This window comes from Plasmodium inui (genome assembly GCF_000524495.1).
Source record: "Plasmodium inui San Antonio 1 unplaced genomic scaffold supercont1.13, whole genome shotgun sequence".
NCBI classification, from domain to species: domain Eukaryota; phylum Apicomplexa; class Aconoidasida; order Haemosporida; family Plasmodiidae; genus Plasmodium; species Plasmodium inui.
In genome coordinates, this window is record NW_008481847.1 from 290,048 (window position 1) to 310,297 (window position 20,250).

A 20,250-nucleotide genomic window follows, 5' to 3' on the forward strand; every position below is an offset into this window, starting at 1 on the left:
TTCTGCGTCTGTTCTGCGTCTCCTTTTCCTCCTCTTCTTCCCCTCGGCTTCGCCGATTTGCCCTAAATTCATTTCTGCCCGCCCCAGACGAGCACCATTCCTGGGCACTGCAAAGCTGTGCAATGGCGGGACAGGGGAACTGCCACGGAGGCCGTCAAGTTAGCGCCGCAAGGCAGTGTAAACGGCGGCAGAGGCTTGTACCTTACCCGAGCATGCCCCCCTCAAGACGCTCATGCGTACACATGTGACGACCAGATTATGCACATATTTACTCGTATACATGCAGGATTCTTCTCATGTGAGTCATTTACTTCTCTTCGCGCAAGGGATAAAAGGAGAAGTGGCAACGTGTAGGGACCTCTAACAAGTGGGAAGTCGTAACAATTGAGACTATAGTGAGTGAATAAAAAAAAAAATGCACTCGTGTTTGTGCTTTTCCGTTTGCTCAATGGTAAAGTTGGCATGCTAAAAGTGCCCGCGCGGAATGGAAGGGACGCTACATAAAAGGGAAATAACACGGTGTAAAAGTTACGCCGTGAAAAGCTACGCCGTGTAAAAGCTACGCTGTGTAAAATATTTTCTGTTTCGGAAAGTGGCAAAGTGGCGTAGTGGGTGGGGGGGGATGAGTGCTCGTTGCAGGGACACTCACGCGGAGGTGTTCTTTTTTTTTTTTTTTTTTCCTAGTTGATAGAATTCTACATATATTTTTTTTTTCCCTCCCCACTTGGTGGCTCCCCTGTTTGTTCCCCTCTTTTTCCAGTTCCTCCTCGTCTGCTCAAATAATCCCCCCTGTTTCATGCCCCCCATGTGCACCACGAACAAAACGTAAGTGTATATTGATGTTGTATCATTGTAAAAGCATTAGAAGGGCGTCGTGTCTCCTCCTCCTCCTCTGAGAGTTACCGACCTAGTCTGACCTGTGCTGGTAAATCGTCGTCGAGTGTGCCCTAATATGAGAACAAACGTGGTGTGTAGCCTGGGTCCGTTCTTCCTGCGTGACGTTGCCTTTTCCATGCATAATAGAGAAGCCCCGTTCGGCTTGTTCAGGATGGAGCCCAAAGATGTGAGCGGCGACGCGGACCAGATGGAGGTGTTCGTGCGACCGGAGAATGCCAATTACCAAGGTATAGCCGGCTCAGCAGCGCGCTGGGGGTTGTGCTCTCCCGGATGTTGACCGATAGGAATCGCGTCTCATCAGTAGTAACCCCTTCCTGTCAGCGTTTCTTACTACCGCCTCTAATCACGCCTCTAATCACGCTTCTAATCACGCTTCTAATGACCCTTCCGATTACGCCCCCCACCCACGCAGCGTTCGGGCGGCCGAAGAACGACCTGGTGCTGAGAGTCATCGAGAATAAAGAGGAGGGAAAGACGCTGGAGAGGATCCCCGTGTGGTTTATGCGGCAGGCTGGCCGCTACCTTCCGGAGTACCGCCAAATGAGAAGCAGAAACGACTTCTTCGAGATGTGCCAGAACCCAGAACTCTCCTCCCAAGTGACCATCATGCCCCTCAAGCGATTCTCATGTGACATGCTTGTAATATTCTCCGACATACTCATCATTTTTGTGGCCATGGGGATGAAGATAAAATTTATTGACAGTGTTGGACCTACATTCGAACAGACGGTTACCTCCTTTGAGCAGTTCCAAGGGCTAACCTTGTCACTAGAGGAAATTATAAACAATATGCACTATGTGTATGATGCCATCAGTTTGACGAAGAAGAAAATAAACAATGCAGTTCCAATTTTAGGATTCGCGGGATCACCATTTACTCTCTTTACGTACTTAACGAAAAACAACAAGAGGACATATGAAGACAGCATTCGGATGGTCTATGAACGTCCGGGGGATGTTCATAAGATTCTGAGTAAGTTAACTGAGGTGTGTGTAAGTCACCTCATTAACCAGATTGACAGTGGGGCAAATGCTGTGCAGCTCTTCGATAGCAATGCGGATATCATAGACACAAATATGTTTTCTCAATTTAGTTTGTCTTATTTAAAGAGAGTTATCGACACAGTGAAGAAATTCAGACCACATGCATTCATCATTTTATTTTTGAAGGAGAATTTCCATCCAGATTTGAAACACCTCAATATTGATGTCCTTTCCATAACACATAAACAGCTAGCTTCGAAAACCTCCAGTTTTTATTACGACCTATTTAACGGGAAGATTATCCTGCAGGGGGCTCTGGACCCACACATAATGCTCCTAAACGATGAGAAGCTCGTGTCGCAGTATACATCTGCGATGATTAATCAAATTAGGCGCACCAACAAGTACATTGCCAACTTGGGCCACGGGATGCTGCCCGGCTCGAGAGTCGAAAATGTGCGGGCCTTCATCGACGCCGTGGGGGGATACTTCCCTGCGTAATTTTAGCATTCCCATGCGCTTCACCCGTATTTGTCCCATTTGTTTTCCCATTTGTTGCCTCATTTGCTGTCCCATTTTGTTACAGATTCGCGTACTCGTCCCATTTGCACATCTCCCAAATCAACGTGGCGATTTAACCCAATGTCTTAAAAAAAAGAAACCCCTGCTGTTTTAGCAGTTACAATTTGGAATGTTCTCCAAAATGAAACGAAGAAAAAAAAGGCGAAAAAAGGTACGCGGGGACGATTAAGTAGAAGACCCGCTAAGGGTGCAGCCAGTGAGACAGACAAAACAACCGTCAAGTGTTGACGGGGGGGGAAAAAAAGTGGGAAAAAACGGCAAAAAAAGGGAGGAAAAAACGGCGAAAAGATGGCGAAAAAACCGCCAAAAAACCGCGAAGAAAAGGCGAAAGGAAGGCTAAGTAAAATGCAAATGAACGCGGAAAATTAGGCCAAGCAACGGAGTGAGAGCCTCAAAACTTCTTCTTCTTCGTCACTTTTGGCACCTGCGGGGACGGCGCAGACAGAACCGTGATGAAGGGGGTTACCAGCACGTCAAAAACACCGATCTACACGCCGCAATCGAAACAGAAACCGCGTCGCCCATTGGGCTGTCCTTTTTTTCCTTTTCCTCTTTTGACCCGTTGGGGCCTTACCCATAGTATGGATCTGTATCTGGACGCGTTTGTCACATGCTCGTTCTCCAGGCGGAAGCAGATCCACTGCGGGGGGGTGAACGTGGGAACAGGTGATGTTGGCCGGCGCCTGCAATCGGTTCGTGTCATATATTTATATACATATATACGCCTGTGCAGGCACATACGACGCGCCCGCTCAGTCTGCCTACTATTGATCGCCTCAGGACTTCGATGAACATCAAAACGAAGGTTATTAGGAAAGCGTTTATTTCCTGCGGGGGGGAGTGTAAATGTTTTCGAGTGGGATTGCACTCTGTTCACGTTTCTCTTCTTTTCTTCCTTCCTTTCTTTTTTTTTTTTTCCTTTCTTTGCCCCTTGCGCGGCGATACCTTATTCGGGAAGATGGTAATCGGCATGAGGGTGATGGCCCACGTCAGCCTGAAGACCTGCGCGGAGGGTGGTGAAATGGCAAAATGGTCAAATGGGACTGTGCCGAAATAGGATAGTGCCGAAATAGGACAATGCCGAAATAGGACAATGCCGAAATAGGACAATGGTGAAGGGAAAACAGCGCAGCGTTGGCGAAGCGATCGACGGGGCACACTCCTCATCCTGGGTGCCCCACGTGACGTCCATGTGCAGACGGCGTCGCGGCGGTGCTAACCAAATTTAGCAATCCGGCAAAGTAGTAGTAATGCGGGGGGTACATCAAATTGTTGTTTTTCCTGTAAAGGGGAAATGTGAAAAAAAAAAAAAAAAAAAGCTGTCAAACGTCGCTTTGTTGTTCCTCTTTCATTTCATCAGGGAGGAGACACTCCACCCGGGATTCAACTAAAACTCTCGTGGCTCGCTCTCACCTTAACAAATAATTGTACTCCTTGAGGAGCCCCCAATCACAGTACAAGTCCCAAAAATACATGTACGTGGATCCCACGACGTAGGCGCAGATGAGGATAATTTTGCTCGTTTTCGTGCCCAACCCTAGGTAGGCCCTGTGTGGGTAAGTGGTCAATGTGAAGGTGGGTAAGCGGTCAGAGTGAAAGTGCAAGGGGGGTACGTGGATACGAGGCGACCATGTGGATGCGACGCCCACGCGCAGGTTGCCCGCACAGCGACTTGCACACTGACCAGTTAAAGGAGGTGCATATCACGATGGCTATTCCGGACAAGTACTTAAGCATGTTAAAAATATGAATCTTTTCTCTCTCGTTGTTGTATCTGCGAAGGAGGGAAAAAGTGGATCCACATGGAGGGCTAGCCGAATGGGGGACGGTGCAGGGGAGCCACATGGACATGTTCCGCGGAACAGCTGCTGCTCGAATCCCGCTTCCAATGTTGCATCCGGCGCTGCTTCCATTGATGCTAGCCCAGTTTGTGCACCTGATTAAACATTGACAGAAGCGGAAATAAAAGGGGAGCCCCACGAGGACGGGGTTGATGTAGCCTTCCATGACTGCGTGGTGGGGTAGAAGTGGGTGGACGGTCAGGCGGATGACCAAGTGGGCAGTCAAATGGGACGACCAAATGGACAGTGAAACAAAGGTAATATGCCGCCCTTTGTGCAGCTCCACATACTTGGACACTTCGCAGGCGCATTTGTTTTCATTCCGTTTCTGCAAAAAGGAGGGAAGAAAAAGGGGGTGTCAAAAGGGGCATAAAAAATGGACGCAAAATAGTGGGTGGGTGATGAGTCATAAACAGGAATGGCACACAGATAGAAGCACACGAGGAGGGAAAGAGGTTAAGTGGGCTCCTCACCCATGCACCACACCACTGCACCACAGACACCGCTACTGCAGCGCTGCATCACTTCGCCCCACTTACAGCAGAAAGCAGACGAAGTACTGAACATCTGAGAAGGTCTTCGACAGGCTCGTGAGGATGTCTCCGATGATGTTGTCTAGCAGGTTTATGCTGTTGACCAGGAAAATACTTTGAGAGCGGGAAAGAAGTAGACCCAATGATGAAGCAGAAAGAGAGACACATGATTGCGCTCCTCCATTTGAACAATCCATGTTACTACTCCGAGGACTTCCACTTACCCGCTGGACACAACTCGCACAAGGGAGGAGAAAACAAAATTGGTCTCCTTGTACTTGTAAAAATTAATGGGAAAAATGGTGGTACAGAAAAGGAGAATAAAAAGGATGACAACGTGGAAAATGATATTGGAGAAGATATTTAGCTTGAAGAGAACGTCCAGTAGGAAGACGAGCAGTGAGAGCGTCGTCAGGAAAAGGAGAAAAATCACGACGTTTATCAGGTAGTAGTATTCGTCCACGATGATCTTGTTCAGGTCGAGGATGTACCTGCGGGGAGAAGACGAGGAGCAGCCCGTGGAGAAGCAGCACGTAGATGGGAAGCACGTAGAGGAGCCACCCACAGAGGAGCCACCCACAGAGGAGCCACGCACAGAGGTGCCACCCACAGAGGTGCCACCCACAGAGGTGCCACCGTTGCCTCCCATACGCACGACTTCCAACCATGCTTCCCACCCATGCCTTACGTGAAGTTAACCCCGTACAGCTGCATGAACAAGAAGGAGCCAAAAATGAAGAGAAAGAAAAAGTTTAAAATGTACAGCAGTCTGTAAATCGGAAGGATAGACAAAATTGTGTTCACATTTATGTTATTCTTATTGAGGTACAATAAAATGATGGTGTTTATAACTAGGATGATTAGAATGCCACAGAGGGTGTAGAGGATGCCTCTGTATTGGCCTATATTCTCGATTTTATTCTTGAGGTAAATTTTGAAGTTTAAAAAATCCAACTTTTCGAAATTGTCTCCCCGTTTCTTCTGGATGGACAGGTAGGTCGACTTGATTTTCTCCTGCGCGGAGGAGCGGTAAAAGGGGGGGAAGCCGTTACATGGAGGAAGCAGTTACATGGAGGAGGCAGTTACATGGAGGAGGCAGTTACAAGGTTGAATTCTACGCAGGGATGGTCAAAGCTACGGCTTTACCGCTCTACCGCTCACGAAAAACTCCTCCGTACATTGAATTGCTCCTCACGGCTTATCTGGTGCAGCGTGTTGCAGTACTTCTGATACAAGTCGAGCGAAGTAGAGAGTTTCTCCTTTTTGTTTTTTTTCTTCAATATTTTGTAAACGGAAAGAACGTTAATATTGAGATAGTTGTTTAGAATATCAAACATGTTGTAGATGTGGAGACACTTTGTCTTCATCATATCCATGTCTTTCAAGTTAATCTTATCACTCATGAGGAACACCTTAATCTCGTCTACCTTATCGTTAAGGTAATTAAACTCCTGTTCGTAGTGTGCCCTAACCATGTTAATATAATTTTGTAGCACCCAGAAAAAGAGATACGTGTAATCGATATCTCCACATTCTATGTCGTCATTTTTGTTTCCTTTTTTATCTTTGCTGTTTTCGCCCACATTATCAGAGGTCAGCAAGTTACACACCTCCAGAATGTCTTTATTATTTTTCTCAATCCGTTCATACAGACTACAGATCTCTGCATTTCGTTTCCTTTTAATGATTTTTTTCAGAAACTTATAATCGATGTATTTGTCTTCCCACGATTTCACCTTGAGATGTTTTAGCTTCTCAGCAAATTTCATTTTGTCTGTCCTTTTTTCTACCTGTTTGGGATAAAGAGCTTCGCGGCGCACCGTTTCCCTTTGGCGTGATTCCTTTGGGCGGTTATTTTTTCTTCCTCGCTTGGTTCTCGATGCACCGCTGCTAATCTACTTGTGCTCGACACTTTGGGCAGACATGTCAGCGGACAGGGGGGGGATAGCCCACTCGAATCCTCTCAGAATGGGAAGCGAGCCTGCGAAGAAGCTCAGGCGAAGCTCAGAGGAGGGCCAGACGAGCCTGCAACGAAGCTGCGACGAAGCTGCGATCAAGTCGGTGGGCGCAACAACCTCTCTACGTTGCCTCAACGGCGCCACACAAACGATTTACACGTTATGATGTCGCCCGGGCCCACGCGCACAGGCACAAAAAGGCATATCATGTGTGTGTTTGTGACGAGGCGGAGGGGTTCATTTCTTCTTCGATGCGTTAAGATGCACGTGGCTTCGAAGATGGGAAGAGGTGGAAAGGAAACGCGATCGTAAAATGGGAAGGATATACAGACGAGCGCGGGTTATCGGAAAAATTAAAAAGAAATAAAAAATTTGGGGCGAGGAAAAGGCACGTCGAGGAAAAAGCTCGTCAAGGAGAAACCTCGTCGAGAAAAAAGGGACGCGAAAAAAAAAAAAAAAAGCGCTGCCCGAAGCGCGGCAAACGCAACAGGCCGTCACCACAAACAATGTCGCCTTAAATACCCACGCAGCTTCCCCCGCATGACGGAAAACCAAACCAAGCGCACATTTTATCAGATCGCGGAAAGCCCCAACCAGTGGCCGCCGTGGCGCAAGTGTGAGCAGATGTTGACACGGTGAGGTGACGAGCGTGACGACCTCACGGACGCGACAAGTGCAGCGATCGCTGCAAGCACGCCAACATGGTAACACCATCGATGTCGCCAACTTCGCCAGCTTCAGCAACCACTCGAGCGATTGAAAAGAGGATAAGGAATGCATGTGAACTTGGGGCACCTCCGCAGCAGAAGGGGGACCCCGAAATGGGGCCAGCGGCTTAGCCCCCGCCCCAGAGTGGAGGCTCTGCCTACAGCGCACAGTCTGTCTAAGGGCTTCCCATCGACGAAGAGCCTTCCTGTGAAGAGAGTAACTCCCATGTTTGTTCTCCACAGGGGGAAAGGGAAAAAAACGGGTTTTCTCCCAAAGTGCAATGAAACAGCCAAAACATGTAGCGGAAGAAGTGTTTTTGACATTGCGTCCACGGGGGTGAATCCCACAGGAAGGAACCAACGTAATGACAATTCGAACGGGGGAAGACCGATGATGATGTATCGTTACTACTCTGTAAGTGCCGGTGATAGTGAAAAATCACACGGAGGGAACCTTAAGGCGGATCGAAGCAGCCACGTGGACAACCCAGCAAGTTACCCCTCTAATAATCTATGTAACAACCGCATTGGATGCTTCCCCCAGTGGCTCAACTCCCTCCCGCTTCCCCACAAGGTAAAGCAAAATCTAACCGCGTATGTAGCCCTATGCAGGCTGCATATCCCAACAGGGACATACCTTGTCTTCAATTCAGCCCTGTATGGCTATTTCATGACTCTCCCCGTGGAGAATCTATTCACCCCAGGGAATGAACTCAATTGGCAGTGCATATACAAAATAGGAAGAGACATCGCCCTCTTTGCCTTTGGAGGTCTCAATGGCCGTACCGTCGGTTGCATAATCAATGACCTCTTCGACAGAAACTATGATCGCCACGTTGAAAGAACAAAAAACAGGCCACTAGCAAATAACACAGTCAGTACAAGCAGAGCATTTACCTACCTAGCGGTCCACTCCGCATTGTCTCTCCTAACCTTGTTTCAGTTTAGTACTCAAACCATTTACACAGGATTGCTCTCTACCGCTTTTATTATTTCCTATCCTTTAATGAAGAGAATCACTTACTACGCACAGCTCTATTTATCACTCACCTTTAACCTTGGCTTTCTAATTGCTTGCAGTGTAAATATAGAGCTAGCTTCCAACCTGCTTCCCCTGTGTGTGAGTTTTCTCCCTTTGTGTTATTTGACTATCATATATGACACGATATATGCTCACCAGGATAAATTGGACGACATCAAATTGAAGTTAAAATCACTGGCTATAAAATGGGGTGATAACACATTGAGGTATTCCAAACTGTTAGCTATTAATATGACGTATCTGTTTTATTTGTCTGGGTACCTCTTTGATATGCACTATTCATACTACCTGCTGTCGACCTGCAATGTGCTTTACTTGTTGCATTGCATTCGTCAGACTTCGCTGGATGACAGGGAGAAGTGCATGGCGTTTTTTAAAAACAGCAACAATATTTTGATGCTCCTTGCACTATCGGCGGTGGTGGCCAAGGGCTGCCAGTCGTACCAGGCGTATCAAACATTGGGGAAAACAACCCAGAGAGATACTCCCACAGGGGAGTAACAACGGAAGGAACCATCTCATTCTGTCCTCGATACGGTGTTACATTCGAAGGAGTCTGCCGCGCGAGACGCGCAAGTGAGTTGGACACAAAAACAAGGAGCGACATACGCGGCGCAAGAAATGGGCACGAAAAAAGGGGCACGCAAAAGTGGACGCTTAAAAAAGGGCACGCAAAAAGGGGAACTTAAAAATGATAGCCAGGTTAATCACCAGAGTGACCGCCAGGTTGATGGCCATGTTAATGGCCAGGGTGACCGCCAGCCAAAACTGGCCACGCAAACTGAAGACGTAAAAAAATTAAAGCACTGCTCACTAGGGAGGTCGCAGTGGGAGGTTAAATTCCGGGGGGGATAAACTTCACGGGCTTGGTGTACCGGTCATTGATGTCTGCCAGTGAAGAAGCAGAAAAGAAAAAAGAAAGGGGGGGACAATTATAACGGAAAAAATGCTGGGGAGACATGTGTGTGTGTGTGGTTGGTTGGATGGGTGTTCTCGTCCGTGGCGCCTCATTTGTGCATGCTGCTACTCACCCAGAGTGTCTATTTTCCCATTCATTAAATTGAGGTTCATATTGCTGTAGGGGGCGGAAGGAGGCGCGCGTTTGTGTGTGTATGAGTGGGTTCCTCAGTGGAGGCGTTACCTCTCCGCTCGTTGTTATTTTGTTTCCTTTTTTTTCCACTTTGTTTCCTTTTTTTTCCACTTTGTTTCCTTCTTTTTCTTTCGTATCTTTTGTCTTTTTTTTTTTTTTTTCCCTCATGGCCTACCCATCCATGGCGTACGCGGGGCTCGGGCCGGGCGTCGTGGAGCTCTTCAAGTTCGCCTTCAATTTCGTGAACAAGTCCTTGTCCAGCAGGTTCGTGTCGACGCGGAAGTTGGCGCCTGCGGGGGGGCGGGGTCAAAAGAAAAAAAAATCAAATCAATCAATCGAATCAAATAAATCAAATAACGACAGAGGAACTTGGATGGTGGGGAAGCGCGTTGCCGCTTCTGTCGCACCTGGTACAACGTTGGGGGGCCCGCCCATGTTCAGCTTGGCGGCGTACATGTCCAGGTTGTTGTTGGTTATTTCTTTGTTCAGGCGGAGGTTGACTGCGCGGGGAGGGGGAGGGGAAAGCGATTTGTACAGAGGGGGGGCTGTTTTTATACAGAGGGGAAGAGACTTGTACAAAAGGAAACCTATTCCCAGTTGATGCACGCTCAACTGGGGGTCAGCGGCGAAACACTCTCCCTGTTCACCTTCCCGAGATATGTTCAACTCCTTGGCCATCTCATCGTTGCGGCGCTGCAGGGCGTCGACCTCCCTGCGGAGCGCCTCCTCCGAGGACTCGCGCTGGGCGAGCTTCTCCTGCAAGGCTTTGACCTCGCCCTGAAGCTTGCCAATTTCGCTGACATTTTGTGAGCTGACTTTCTCCACGTTGATGTGCTCAATCGTCTTGCATTTCAGTTTGTCCTTCATCTTCCGTAGCTGCGTCTGCAGTTTCGTGATGATGTCATTCCCCTTGTTAATCTCGTCAATGGCGATGTTGATTTCTTTCTCGAGTTTGCCATTCCTGTCTTTGTATTTCTTCAGCTCTGTCTCCAGATTGGAGTTGCTGATCTTGATGCTTTCAAAGCTGGAGCTATTGGAGATATTACTTTCGCATTCCCTTTCGTACTTGCTCTTGAGATTATTAAACTCAACCGTAAATTCGCTTTTATATTTCTCCAGTTCACATTTAGCACACTCGATGTCTTCCTTCTCTTTTACGAGTTTTACAAAATTTGTGTTTTTTTCTTCCAACTCATTTTTCAAATTTTTTACCTTGCCGTTCAGGTAAAAAATTTTTTGTTCATAATTTTGGTTCATTTCATTTAATTGTGTAAATTTATTTTTCAAACTTTCAAGATCTTTCTTGAGTTCTTCATTTTCGCAGTTGAATTTTTCCTCCTTCTTTTCGATAATCCTTTCGTGTTCTTTTCTGAGCCTATTTATGTCGTTGTTCAGTGTGTTGTTAAAGTCGCACTTGAGATTTTCTATATTTTTTTCCAACATTTCAATCGTTTTTTGCAGACCTTTAATTTCCACCATGTTCTGACCGTTCTGTACAATTTCTTCGTTCAGCTTGCCGATGATTTCCCCATTGTACGCCTTGATATATTTTATATTGTTGCAGAGGTAGCTAATAACATTTTCATGGTCAGCTCGCTTAAGTTGGAGGGACAAATGAGTGAGCTCTTTAAACTGGTTGATTTCGACCAGATTGAGAAGTGCACATTCTGCATTTTTCTCCTCCTTACCATTGTTGCCACTGCAGCCATATGGTCTGCCATAACTTGGATTATTACTTCCCCCACTGTTGTATCCCGTGTTTGAATGATTACTGTAGTAGGAATGGGGGGACCCGCCCATCTTCCCTCCCGCATTGTCATTCCCACTGCTGCCATAATTGTGTGCATCCCGTTCCAGCATTCTACCACTGCTGTCCAGCATGAGAACAGCACGCAATCTCTGGTCCTCCACTTTTTCGCATTGCTCATTTTCGAGCACACACTCTTCCAGAAGGTCCATAAATTTAAATGGAAACAAATCAAAGTTAATAACCAGCTTCTGTTCCCTTTTTATGCTTTCGTAATTCTCTTCATACAAATCTAGGTAGTAAAAAAACAACTCATTCGAATCATCGGACAGCTCTAGCCGCATGTACGGCTTCCCTCCGATGCTTTTAAGATTGTTTATTTTCACTGTCAATGGCTTTACGTAATTATGTTTCGTTTCGCTTTTCATCAGAAACTTAATAGCTTTGCAATAGAGCAATCCATTCTGGTCGTACTTATTGTATATAGAACTCATGTCTAAGTTTTTCTGCAGCTTGTTCGTGAGGGAATTTTTTATCGCCATGTTCGGATTGCTGCTGCGTGTGACGGCGCTAGCCATTTCGGATGTCTTTTCGGTCGCCTTTCTGGACAGCCTTTCTGACGCGTTCGCGCTCTCCTCAGCGATGCTTACTTCACTGCAGCTTCGGTGAGCTGTACAGATTATGTTTATCTTGGGGTTGCCCGCAGGGTATGCTCCTTTCCCCATCAAGTTTACATGTGGGATGTACATCATAGCCGAGGGATCGTTTGGGCTGTCTACATAGTCGCTCCTCTTCTCGCTGCTGACGCCGTAGCTGTGGCATCTGTAGTCATTTTCGTTCGCTCGTGAGTCCCCATTTGCACTATCAGCGTGCGAGATGGAACACTCGCGGAAATTGGGACCTGAATTCATGTTGGCAGGTTCTCGTCCATTACAACCGTGCCTCTCGCGCGCCTCAGTGACGACCCGAACATTATATCCTTATCACTGCGAAGTGGGATGATGCACAAAGCAGGGAGAGGGGGAAGAATTCCGTGTTGGAAATTTTCACCACTACTCTTACTTCACTTCAACACGACGCGCATGCGAGTATGCCGGTCATGAGGGAAGTTGGGGAAGGTAGATAACTCCCGTTGCGCTGAACAGAAGGGGCTTCTTCTTTTTTTTTTTCCTTCTGCTGAGCTTAGCGTATAGGCAGTTCTCACCACAGTGCTGCGTCTACCGCGTTCGCGCACACGTGTCACATGCGAATGTGTATCCTCCCGTGGGGGCGGATGCGTGCCTTCCCGTCCGAGCCGTTTCTCTCACTTGTGGAGAGTACCTCAAAGTTGGTGTAAACCGGGGTGGAGTGACCCTTGCCGGTTGAGAGAAGTAGACCGTCAGCTTGCTTAAAGTTGGCATGCAAGCCAAGTGTGTGTGAAATTGCCTTGCGGGAAAATGCCACGGGGGAGAAATAAAAATGTGCAAAGTGGGTTAAAACAGCGTAAAGTAAAAAAAAATAAAATAAAATAAAAGAGCACTATGCAGAATATGCATTTTTATATGTATATATGTTTTTTTTTTTTTTTTTTTTTCCGCGCTTTTGGAAAATTCCCCCCAAAGGTGAGATTCTCCTTCAAGCAGAGAGCGGAAATTTTCTGTGTGTCCCCTTTGGGGGGTCTCCCAGCTGTGCACATGCATGTGTACGTAGGGGGCGAAGCGCAGGGCGGCGGTAGGGCGCGAAACCTCCTCGCGGGGAGGGCTGTGCGGGGGATGCCATGAGAAGGGTACGATGAGGAGGGTATCACGAGGGGAATGCCACGGGCGGAGCGTGCCTCAAAGCGTAGTGCACTTAACGAAATATTGCAATCGAAAATTTGGAAAGGAAAAAAAAAAGAAGGAAAATTCCCTCCTGGGGAAAAGTAAAATGATGTCTAAGCCCCCCTTTTATGGTCTCTTCCCTTCCCTTCGCATTTCTTCAAAGGGATGAAAGTTGGGGAGGGAAGCGCATGCCTCTTGCGCAGGGCTCCTCCTTTTTTCAAGAGCAGATTGTGGAGAGGGATAGGAATAAAAGCGAAAAAAGAAGAAAGAGGGGAAAAAAAAAAGGAAAACAAAGGAACGTACTCTAAACCCAAGCGCACTGCAAAGTGCAACCGAACGGGGGAAGTGCCTTAACGCATTCCCATTTTTTTTACAACACTTGTTGGTGGGGCCTGTCCGATGGTGGAGTCGCACGCATATATTTTTTTCTTTCTTTCTCCACCCAATGGAGGCTTTTTTGGGAAAGAGGGGGGGCGGCACTCCAAATGTGTGCACAGCGAAAAGAGTTCAGCAGTACGGAGACAACTGAGAATGGGTCGCTCAGTTGCATTCCGTTAGGGCAATTCTGCCCCGTAACGGCTAGCATCGTCCGTTTGGCCCGACTTACACTTTTGCCCCCGAAGTTGTATCACGTTCTGTTCACCCAGCCATACGGCGCTTCACAGCAAGTAGTCACTTTTTTTTATTTTTTTTGTAACGCCCCTGTGAGAGGCAGCCGTTAGACGCCCGTGCGTTCACCACTTGACGCGTTGATCTGTTGTCCCGTTAATCAGTCAAGGAGTTAACGGTAAAGCGGTAAATAGGCTAACCAGTTAAGCGGTCAATCAGTTAAGCGATCAAGCGGCTAACCCCTATGCACACACGCACGCGTCTTATCCCCCCGTGTTTCCCGTTGGACAGGAGGAATATCATTCAGATCGCATGCCACCCGCGTGCTGCCTCACCCCATGTGCCGCGAATAAAAAAATGCGCAATTTTGACAAAACCACAAAAGGCCTTCAGACATGCACGTAGTGAAGACCGCCCATGTTTTGGCACAGAATGGTACACCAAGAATTGCTAACCCGGGGTAAAAAAAAAAACCCTTTTAGATCTTGTGCATATGCAAATGTGTGCGTGTGGTCACGAGTTCACGGCAGTTACACAACACGCATTATGCATTCGTGCTTGTCCTCCTCTGTCTGCCTGATTTTTTTTTCATCATTCCGCATCCCCTGTTTTGTGTACGCCTTTCCATGACACCAGCGCGCGAGTGTGCAAAGTGTGCGTAAAGAAGTGACGTGTACCAAAGTATGCCAACCAATGTCAAGCATGCCAAGTATGCCAAAGTATGCTAACATTTTTCGTAAATACGTGTAACGTACGCACAAAACATGCGTTAATACCCACTGTTCCAGCGACATAATCGCCAAAACGCACTCTGTACACGTATATGCATGCATGGATATTTTTTTTTTTTTTTTTTTTTTTCTTTGTGTACTCCCTGTCAACTCGAAGTCAGCTTGTTACACATTTTTATTTTATTCTATTCTTATTTTTATTTTTCCTTTTTCTTTTTTTCTCTTTCTTCTTTTTCCAGTAGATTAATTAAATACCTATTCTTTGGACTGAATGAAAAGTTTGTAATAATTACATTTCTTGCGTTCGTTTGTTTTTTTCGTTTCGGAAGCCCGGCTAGCAGCCCTGTTAACGGCCCACTTGACGGTCCCTTTCCCTGTCCGCGTCCAACCCATTTGTCAGTCCCTTTTTTACGTGTCATTTTTCCCATTTGTCCCGATTTGTTTTGTCCGTGTGGCTAATCCATTCTCCGCGCCTATCACCAGTGAGCAAATCGCCATTGCGCTAACCACCATCGCGCCGACCTCCATTGTGGAGCTTTTGTCTTTGTCCTACTTCGACCCATTTCGCCCCAATTTGGTACCCCCAAAGGAGTGCAGCGTTTCTGCATGGCATGTTACCATTCGGAGAGCCAACCCGAGTAGCGAATGATCCACGTTTGTCCAATTTGTTAAACCCCTCCTTGCCATTCCGATCTTGAGCCCCCTGTCTCACTTTACAAAACCTTTTCTTTGCAATTGTGTTTTCACCCCACCTGACATGTCCATTTGTGTCTTCTTAATTTGATAGAAGTCTTCGAAACACAGTTGGCTACGCACTGATTAATTGTTTTTCCTTGGGAGGTGTGCATCCCTAGCATGGTTGCCGCTACTCCCCCACATGTCCTATATATGTCCTCCGTTTGATCTGCTCACTCTGCTTCTCCCTTCCTTTTTTTTTTTTTCTGTGCAACTAAGCATACGTCCAGTGCGTGGTGCATGCGTAAACACCACAGCCAATTTTGTTTTACCAATCGAAAAAATTGGATTAGCTTTCGCTGCATGGCCCATTTGAATGGTTCGTCAATTACACGAGACCACCTTTGTCCACGGAATAGCTTCTGTTTTTAAATGAATAAAGCTGCCAGCATTGGATAATACTAATGCTGCCCGTGGGTGGAGGAACAAATCAACTGGCACGACTGATACGATTGGCGCGACTGATACGATTGGCGCGACTGGCAAGACTGGCACTATTGGCACACCTTCGGTTTTGTATTCACTCCAGTTTTGTTCAGTCTCTCCGCACGTCCAGGTGAGTGCATACCCACGTGTCTCTATATGCATGTGTGCATGTCCAAGTCTGTTTTTTGTACGTTTCCTTTCTACGTGTCCTTTTTCCACCATTTCGCTGACCCTGAAGAACGCGGGCGTCGGAAAGCGAACAAGAGTGAATCTACATTTGTGTTCATACACACGTGCATACCTCGGCAGACGTGCGTTTCGATGTTATCACCTTTTTTGTGAAGAGCTCGCCTGCCACGTGTCTTTTTTTTTTTTTTGCATTCCAAGTAACCGCATCGAACTGCCTTTCATGTTGGCACGTTTGTTTTGTCTGCAGTTAGGTTTCCCTCCGTTGATTTGCTACGTGTTGCGACTTGCTTCGTATATATATGCATCGCTTCGTTACGCTGTGACCTATTTCGTATGCACATGCACCGCTTCTCTACGTTGCGCGTCTCTCCGCATTGTTACATTATTCCGCCCCATCGGCTGCAGAGCTGATCCCGCTTGAACTGGCCTATCTGTTGCCATCCCTTTAGCGTCCTCATCCGGGACGGCATAACCCCCCGGAAGAGTAACATCCTGTGGAATCTCCACAACAGCGCGGTAGCAGCATTGTGTTCACGTGTACAGATATGTGTCTTCTTTTTTTTTTTTTTGTGCCCCTCTTTTTGATGCTTTTTTTTCTTCTTTTCTGGAAAGCGTGGGGAGCTCCTTTTTAAGATTAATAGATTTGAGCGAAGAGGAAAAATTGCCTCGACGCACGGAATATAGGAGCTTCCGTGCATGCAGGTTTGTGTGTGTATGTATGTACTAATGTGCTTTACCACTACCCCCCTTCCTATCGGGTCGTCCATTATGTCTACCCCGTTACGACGACACCATTTGTTTGCAATTCTTTGTGATTCATTGTGCTATCCTTTTTTCGTACGGGCTACATCCTCCCCCGAAGTACTACCTCTTAAATCGGTAGCGAGGAAGCCATTCTGCCATTGGGCGTCTACCCGCCGTAGTAACTTTCATTTGTTGTCCCCTCCGCTCGCACAGCTAGACACGCTTTCATTTGAATTTCACATTTGCTTAGCTTCGTCTGCTTAGCCACGTTTGATGGTTACACCATTTGGAGAGTATTTTTTTTTTTTTTTGTGTCACTCCAAGTTTGGAGAGTCCTCCTGTTTAGGCGAACTTGACAGTCAGCTCGACTAACCTGTTCACGCGTCGTGGTAGAACCGCACACATAGGAAGGACTCCCCTCGAGATAGGAAAAAAAAGAGAGAAAAGAAAGAAACATACGAATGCCAACCCCACTGAGCACCCCTCCAGCGTAATTACATAATACTGCGAAACGAACCAGGGAAGACGTTTCCAATATACGGCTGCAGGAGATCACCCCGAATAGCAGGGAAAGACAACGTAGGAAAGGAACACACTAGTAAATAGAAAAACTTCCAAATGGCGAGTTACAAGAGTGGCGGGACGAACCTAAGTCAGCAACCCGAAGGAAGTGTCCCCTCCATCGAAAGCGTCCCCCCTGGGCAAGGCCAAAACAGACGCCACCCCATTAACGTCACGGCGTACCAATGCACCCAAAGAAGGAGCACAAATGATGACAGGAAAGGTTTGACCCCCATGAGCAGAACGAAGAATTCAAATGTTACCTTCACAAAGTTGCATGGAAACAATAAGTACCAAGGGGAGGGAAAGAGCTACTGTCCGACTGTTAATGGTAGCCAAGCGGTGAGTACAGAAGTGACTGCACCAGTCATTGAACCAGTCAGTGCACCACTGAGTAACCACCCCAATCGGATCCAAATGAACAGAATCACTCATCCGTTTAATGAAAATGGAGAGTCGAGCCACCAGAACAAGTTCGGTTTCCATACAGAGGGGAGAAGTAAAAACTGCATGCTGGTCCAAGATTCAGCGATTCGAAATGCGGGTGGAAGGTCTTCTTATGGAGAGTATAACATGAGTGGCCCCAAGTTGACTGGTACCTATCGTAACGAAAGAAGCTGCTATACTGTCTTGAATAAAGGAAGCGAATTGAATCTCCCTCCAGGGTGTAATAATGGCATGGCCCCTTCCGACATAATACAGGAGACCCCTCCTGGGTTCGATGAACGGACGCGCCAGGAGAAGGTAAACGTGTCGAACGAAGAAAAAAGCACAGGCGAAATGCGCATTGCTCATCTTATCACGAAGGAAGTTAAGCACAATGATGTTTTTAATCCCCGAGTGGGGGGTAAGCAAAGGAGAGGAGAGCTACAGGGGTCGAAACAGCGGACAGAACAGAGTCTCATCAATCTTGGAGGAAACCTGCAGAAGGGGAAAGTGGAGCCCACCTTTGACGAAATCGGAAAGCAGTTGGAAGTGAGGCAATTCGCCTTGCAGAGCAGCATTAGTCTATATAGCAGCACTGACAACAGCATCGGCAATAGCATCCACAACAACATCGACAATAGCAGCAATTGTAATGGCCATCGAGACGACTATAACCAGGTGAAATATTTGGCCAAGCCCACGATACGAGAAAAAGGAAACCTCGAGTTTTCCAGCAAAAGGAGAAATTACAGGAATGGAGCTTACAACAGTTTCTTTACCCCCCCGTATGAGCAGAAGAGAAATCTTCTGAAGAAAGACGCCCCAAATGGTTTTGCATCTTTCAACTCAAGTTCCAAATTTGACTACCCATTTGATAGGACCCTTTATGACAGACGTAGACAAGGAATATCTCGTGGAAGTGGCCTCCTTCCTCTTGTGAATTTCCCCCCGCTACAGATAAACGACGTGTCCTCTGTGGTGAAATATTCTGGGGAGACACTCTATAATGGAGTCACCCCTGCAGGAAGTTCTCTTCTTTGTCCCCCTCCATTGTGCCCCCCTCCACGACAAGAAGGACGTTCCTCGTTAATAGACTTGACAGGGAGGCGGCTCAGGGGGAGCGTCCTAAATCCAGTGAGCAGAGACCTAGAAGGAAGAAGGCGCTTCCTGTCGAAATCGAACGAATCAGTGGATAGCAGCTGCTTCAATTATAACTCAAGCGAATTGACTAATCTATCCCCCGACATGAGGACCTCCACCAGCCTGAATTTATGCCTCAGTCTTGGGTTGAAAAAGAAGACTAAAAAAGTGATGGGATTGGAAGGCCTTCCAAGGAACACTAGCAGCATGAATGATACAGTTCACCCCATGACAGATCTCTTCTTGTCTAACAATGCCAAAGGAAGCAGTAGGAAAAAGAAAGGAAGTAAAAACTTCAGTCTAAATCTATGTAGTGCTTGTCTGAACATAGACGACGGTATATACCTAAAGCAGATCAACGAAATTATTAACAGAGATATCGTTTTCTCGGATGACGATTTGCTCATCATGGACGAGCTGACCAAATCGGGAATTCACAATTCCTACGTGTTTAACAACATCAAAAGTGTCAGCACCTTCCGCAAAGGAGGACTAACCTGGATCGTCTACAACAACCATGGGGGGTACCCTTCTACAAAGAGTCAATCTCAGGGTCAGGCTCCGACTGATAGTCATGCGCATAGTCATACGCATAGTCAGACCCTTAGTCAGACCCAGGTGACGATCAATTATGACAAAGCAGATCCAGACCATCAATCGGCACATCTGGGGGGGGACCTAAACGATAGTGAATGCCTCTACGTAGATTTGATCAAGAAGAATATTTTCTGCACAAACAAGTACATTATAGAACCCACCATTGAGAACACGTGGTTGAAGAAGGTCCTGATGATCATTAAGAAAGAGCATCTAGATCTAGATGCCTTTTTTTTTAAGCTCAAATTTTATTTTTACAAATCGGTCCTATTCTTATACCAAGAGGGAATAAAATCCTACTTAGGAGATGTAGCCAATCAGATGAAGATATACATTAATTACAACTTCTGGTCTGCATCTGAGGTGGCTTTTATTTTGAGACAGCTGACGAATCTGTGTAGCATACAAATTGAAGTGAGAGTGAAGGGAGAAATTGGGTGCGTCATTTATTTGAATAATGAGCCTAAGGGGTTCCAAGGCTTTGTAGACAGTCACAACTTAAATGATACCTTCACCAAGAAGGACTGGATTTTGCTCCACCGATTTGCCATTAAAATGATGCAGTACAAGAAGGAGGGCAGTGAAGACCAGGGGGGCGAGTCCACTGAGTCAGCTCTTCTCGCCAGTGGGGAGGGGCAACTTGGCGGAGTGGAAAAAGACGCGATGGGAGAGCACAGAACGAAGCGCCATGGCGAACGTGGCACCACCAACCGAGGCACTGATGAGTGCACCGCCCCCTGCCAAGATGGAAACGATGGAAACGATGGAAATGATGGAAATGATGGAAACGATGGAAATGATGGAAATGATGGAAATGATGGAAATGATGGAAACGATGGAAATGATGGAAATGATGGAAATGATGGAAACGATGGAAATGATGGAAATGATGGAAATGATGGAAACGATGGA

General features: G+C 46.8%; 5 protein-coding genes across 5 annotated transcripts in view; 3 read left to right on the forward strand and 2 right to left on the reverse strand.

Moving 5' to 3' along the window:
* Positions 1 to 952: 952 nt before the first annotated feature.
* On the forward strand, positions 953 to 2,382 carry C922_03256 (uroporphyrinogen decarboxylase; the record flags this gene model as incomplete). Its single annotated transcript, XM_008818848.1, has 2 exons — positions 953 to 1,124; positions 1,310 to 2,382. 2 exons carry the CDS (start codon positions 953 to 955, stop codon positions 2,380 to 2,382), a joined length of 1,245 nt encoding a protein of 414 aa, XP_008817070.1.
* Positions 2,383 to 2,854: 472 nt separating this feature from the next.
* Positions 2,855 to 6,606, reverse strand: C922_03257 (hypothetical protein; the record flags this gene model as incomplete). The annotated part of the gene is made up of 13 exons (XM_008818849.1): positions 2,855 to 2,887; positions 3,038 to 3,103; positions 3,229 to 3,291; positions 3,409 to 3,465; positions 3,684 to 3,744; positions 3,877 to 4,011; positions 4,142 to 4,237; positions 4,400 to 4,472; positions 4,595 to 4,632; positions 4,844 to 4,951; positions 5,062 to 5,328; positions 5,526 to 5,851; positions 6,016 to 6,606. 13 exons carry the CDS (start codon positions 6,604 to 6,606, stop codon positions 2,855 to 2,857), a joined length of 1,914 nt encoding a protein of 637 aa, XP_008817071.1.
* Positions 6,607 to 7,569: 963 nt separating this feature from the next.
* Positions 7,570 to 9,045, forward strand: C922_03258 (4-hydroxybenzoate hexaprenyltransferase; the record flags this gene model as incomplete). Its single annotated transcript, XM_008818850.1, has 1 exon — positions 7,570 to 9,045. The coding sequence occupies one exon, from the start codon at positions 7,570 to 7,572 to the stop codon at positions 9,043 to 9,045; it is 1,476 nt and encodes a 491-aa protein (XP_008817072.1).
* Positions 9,046 to 9,805: 760 nt separating this feature from the next.
* C922_03259 (hypothetical protein) lies at positions 9,806 to 12,292 on the reverse strand (the record flags this gene model as incomplete). Its single annotated transcript, XM_008818851.1, has 3 exons — positions 9,806 to 9,924; positions 10,042 to 10,134; positions 10,282 to 12,292. The coding sequence occupies 3 exons, from the start codon at positions 12,290 to 12,292 to the stop codon at positions 9,806 to 9,808; spliced, it is 2,223 nt and encodes a 740-aa protein (XP_008817073.1).
* A 4,940-nt stretch (positions 12,293 to 17,232) lies between these two features.
* The window catches only part of C922_03260 (hypothetical protein), a gene marked incomplete at both ends in the record, with an annotated part of 9,056 nt that continues 6,038 nt past the window's right edge, over positions 17,233 to 20,250 (forward strand). Inside the window, one exon of the mRNA XM_008818852.1 lies at positions 17,233 to 20,035. Coding sequence (XP_008817074.1) covers positions 17,233 to 20,035 — 2,803 coding nt within the window. The remainder of the gene's footprint in view (positions 20,036 to 20,250) is intronic.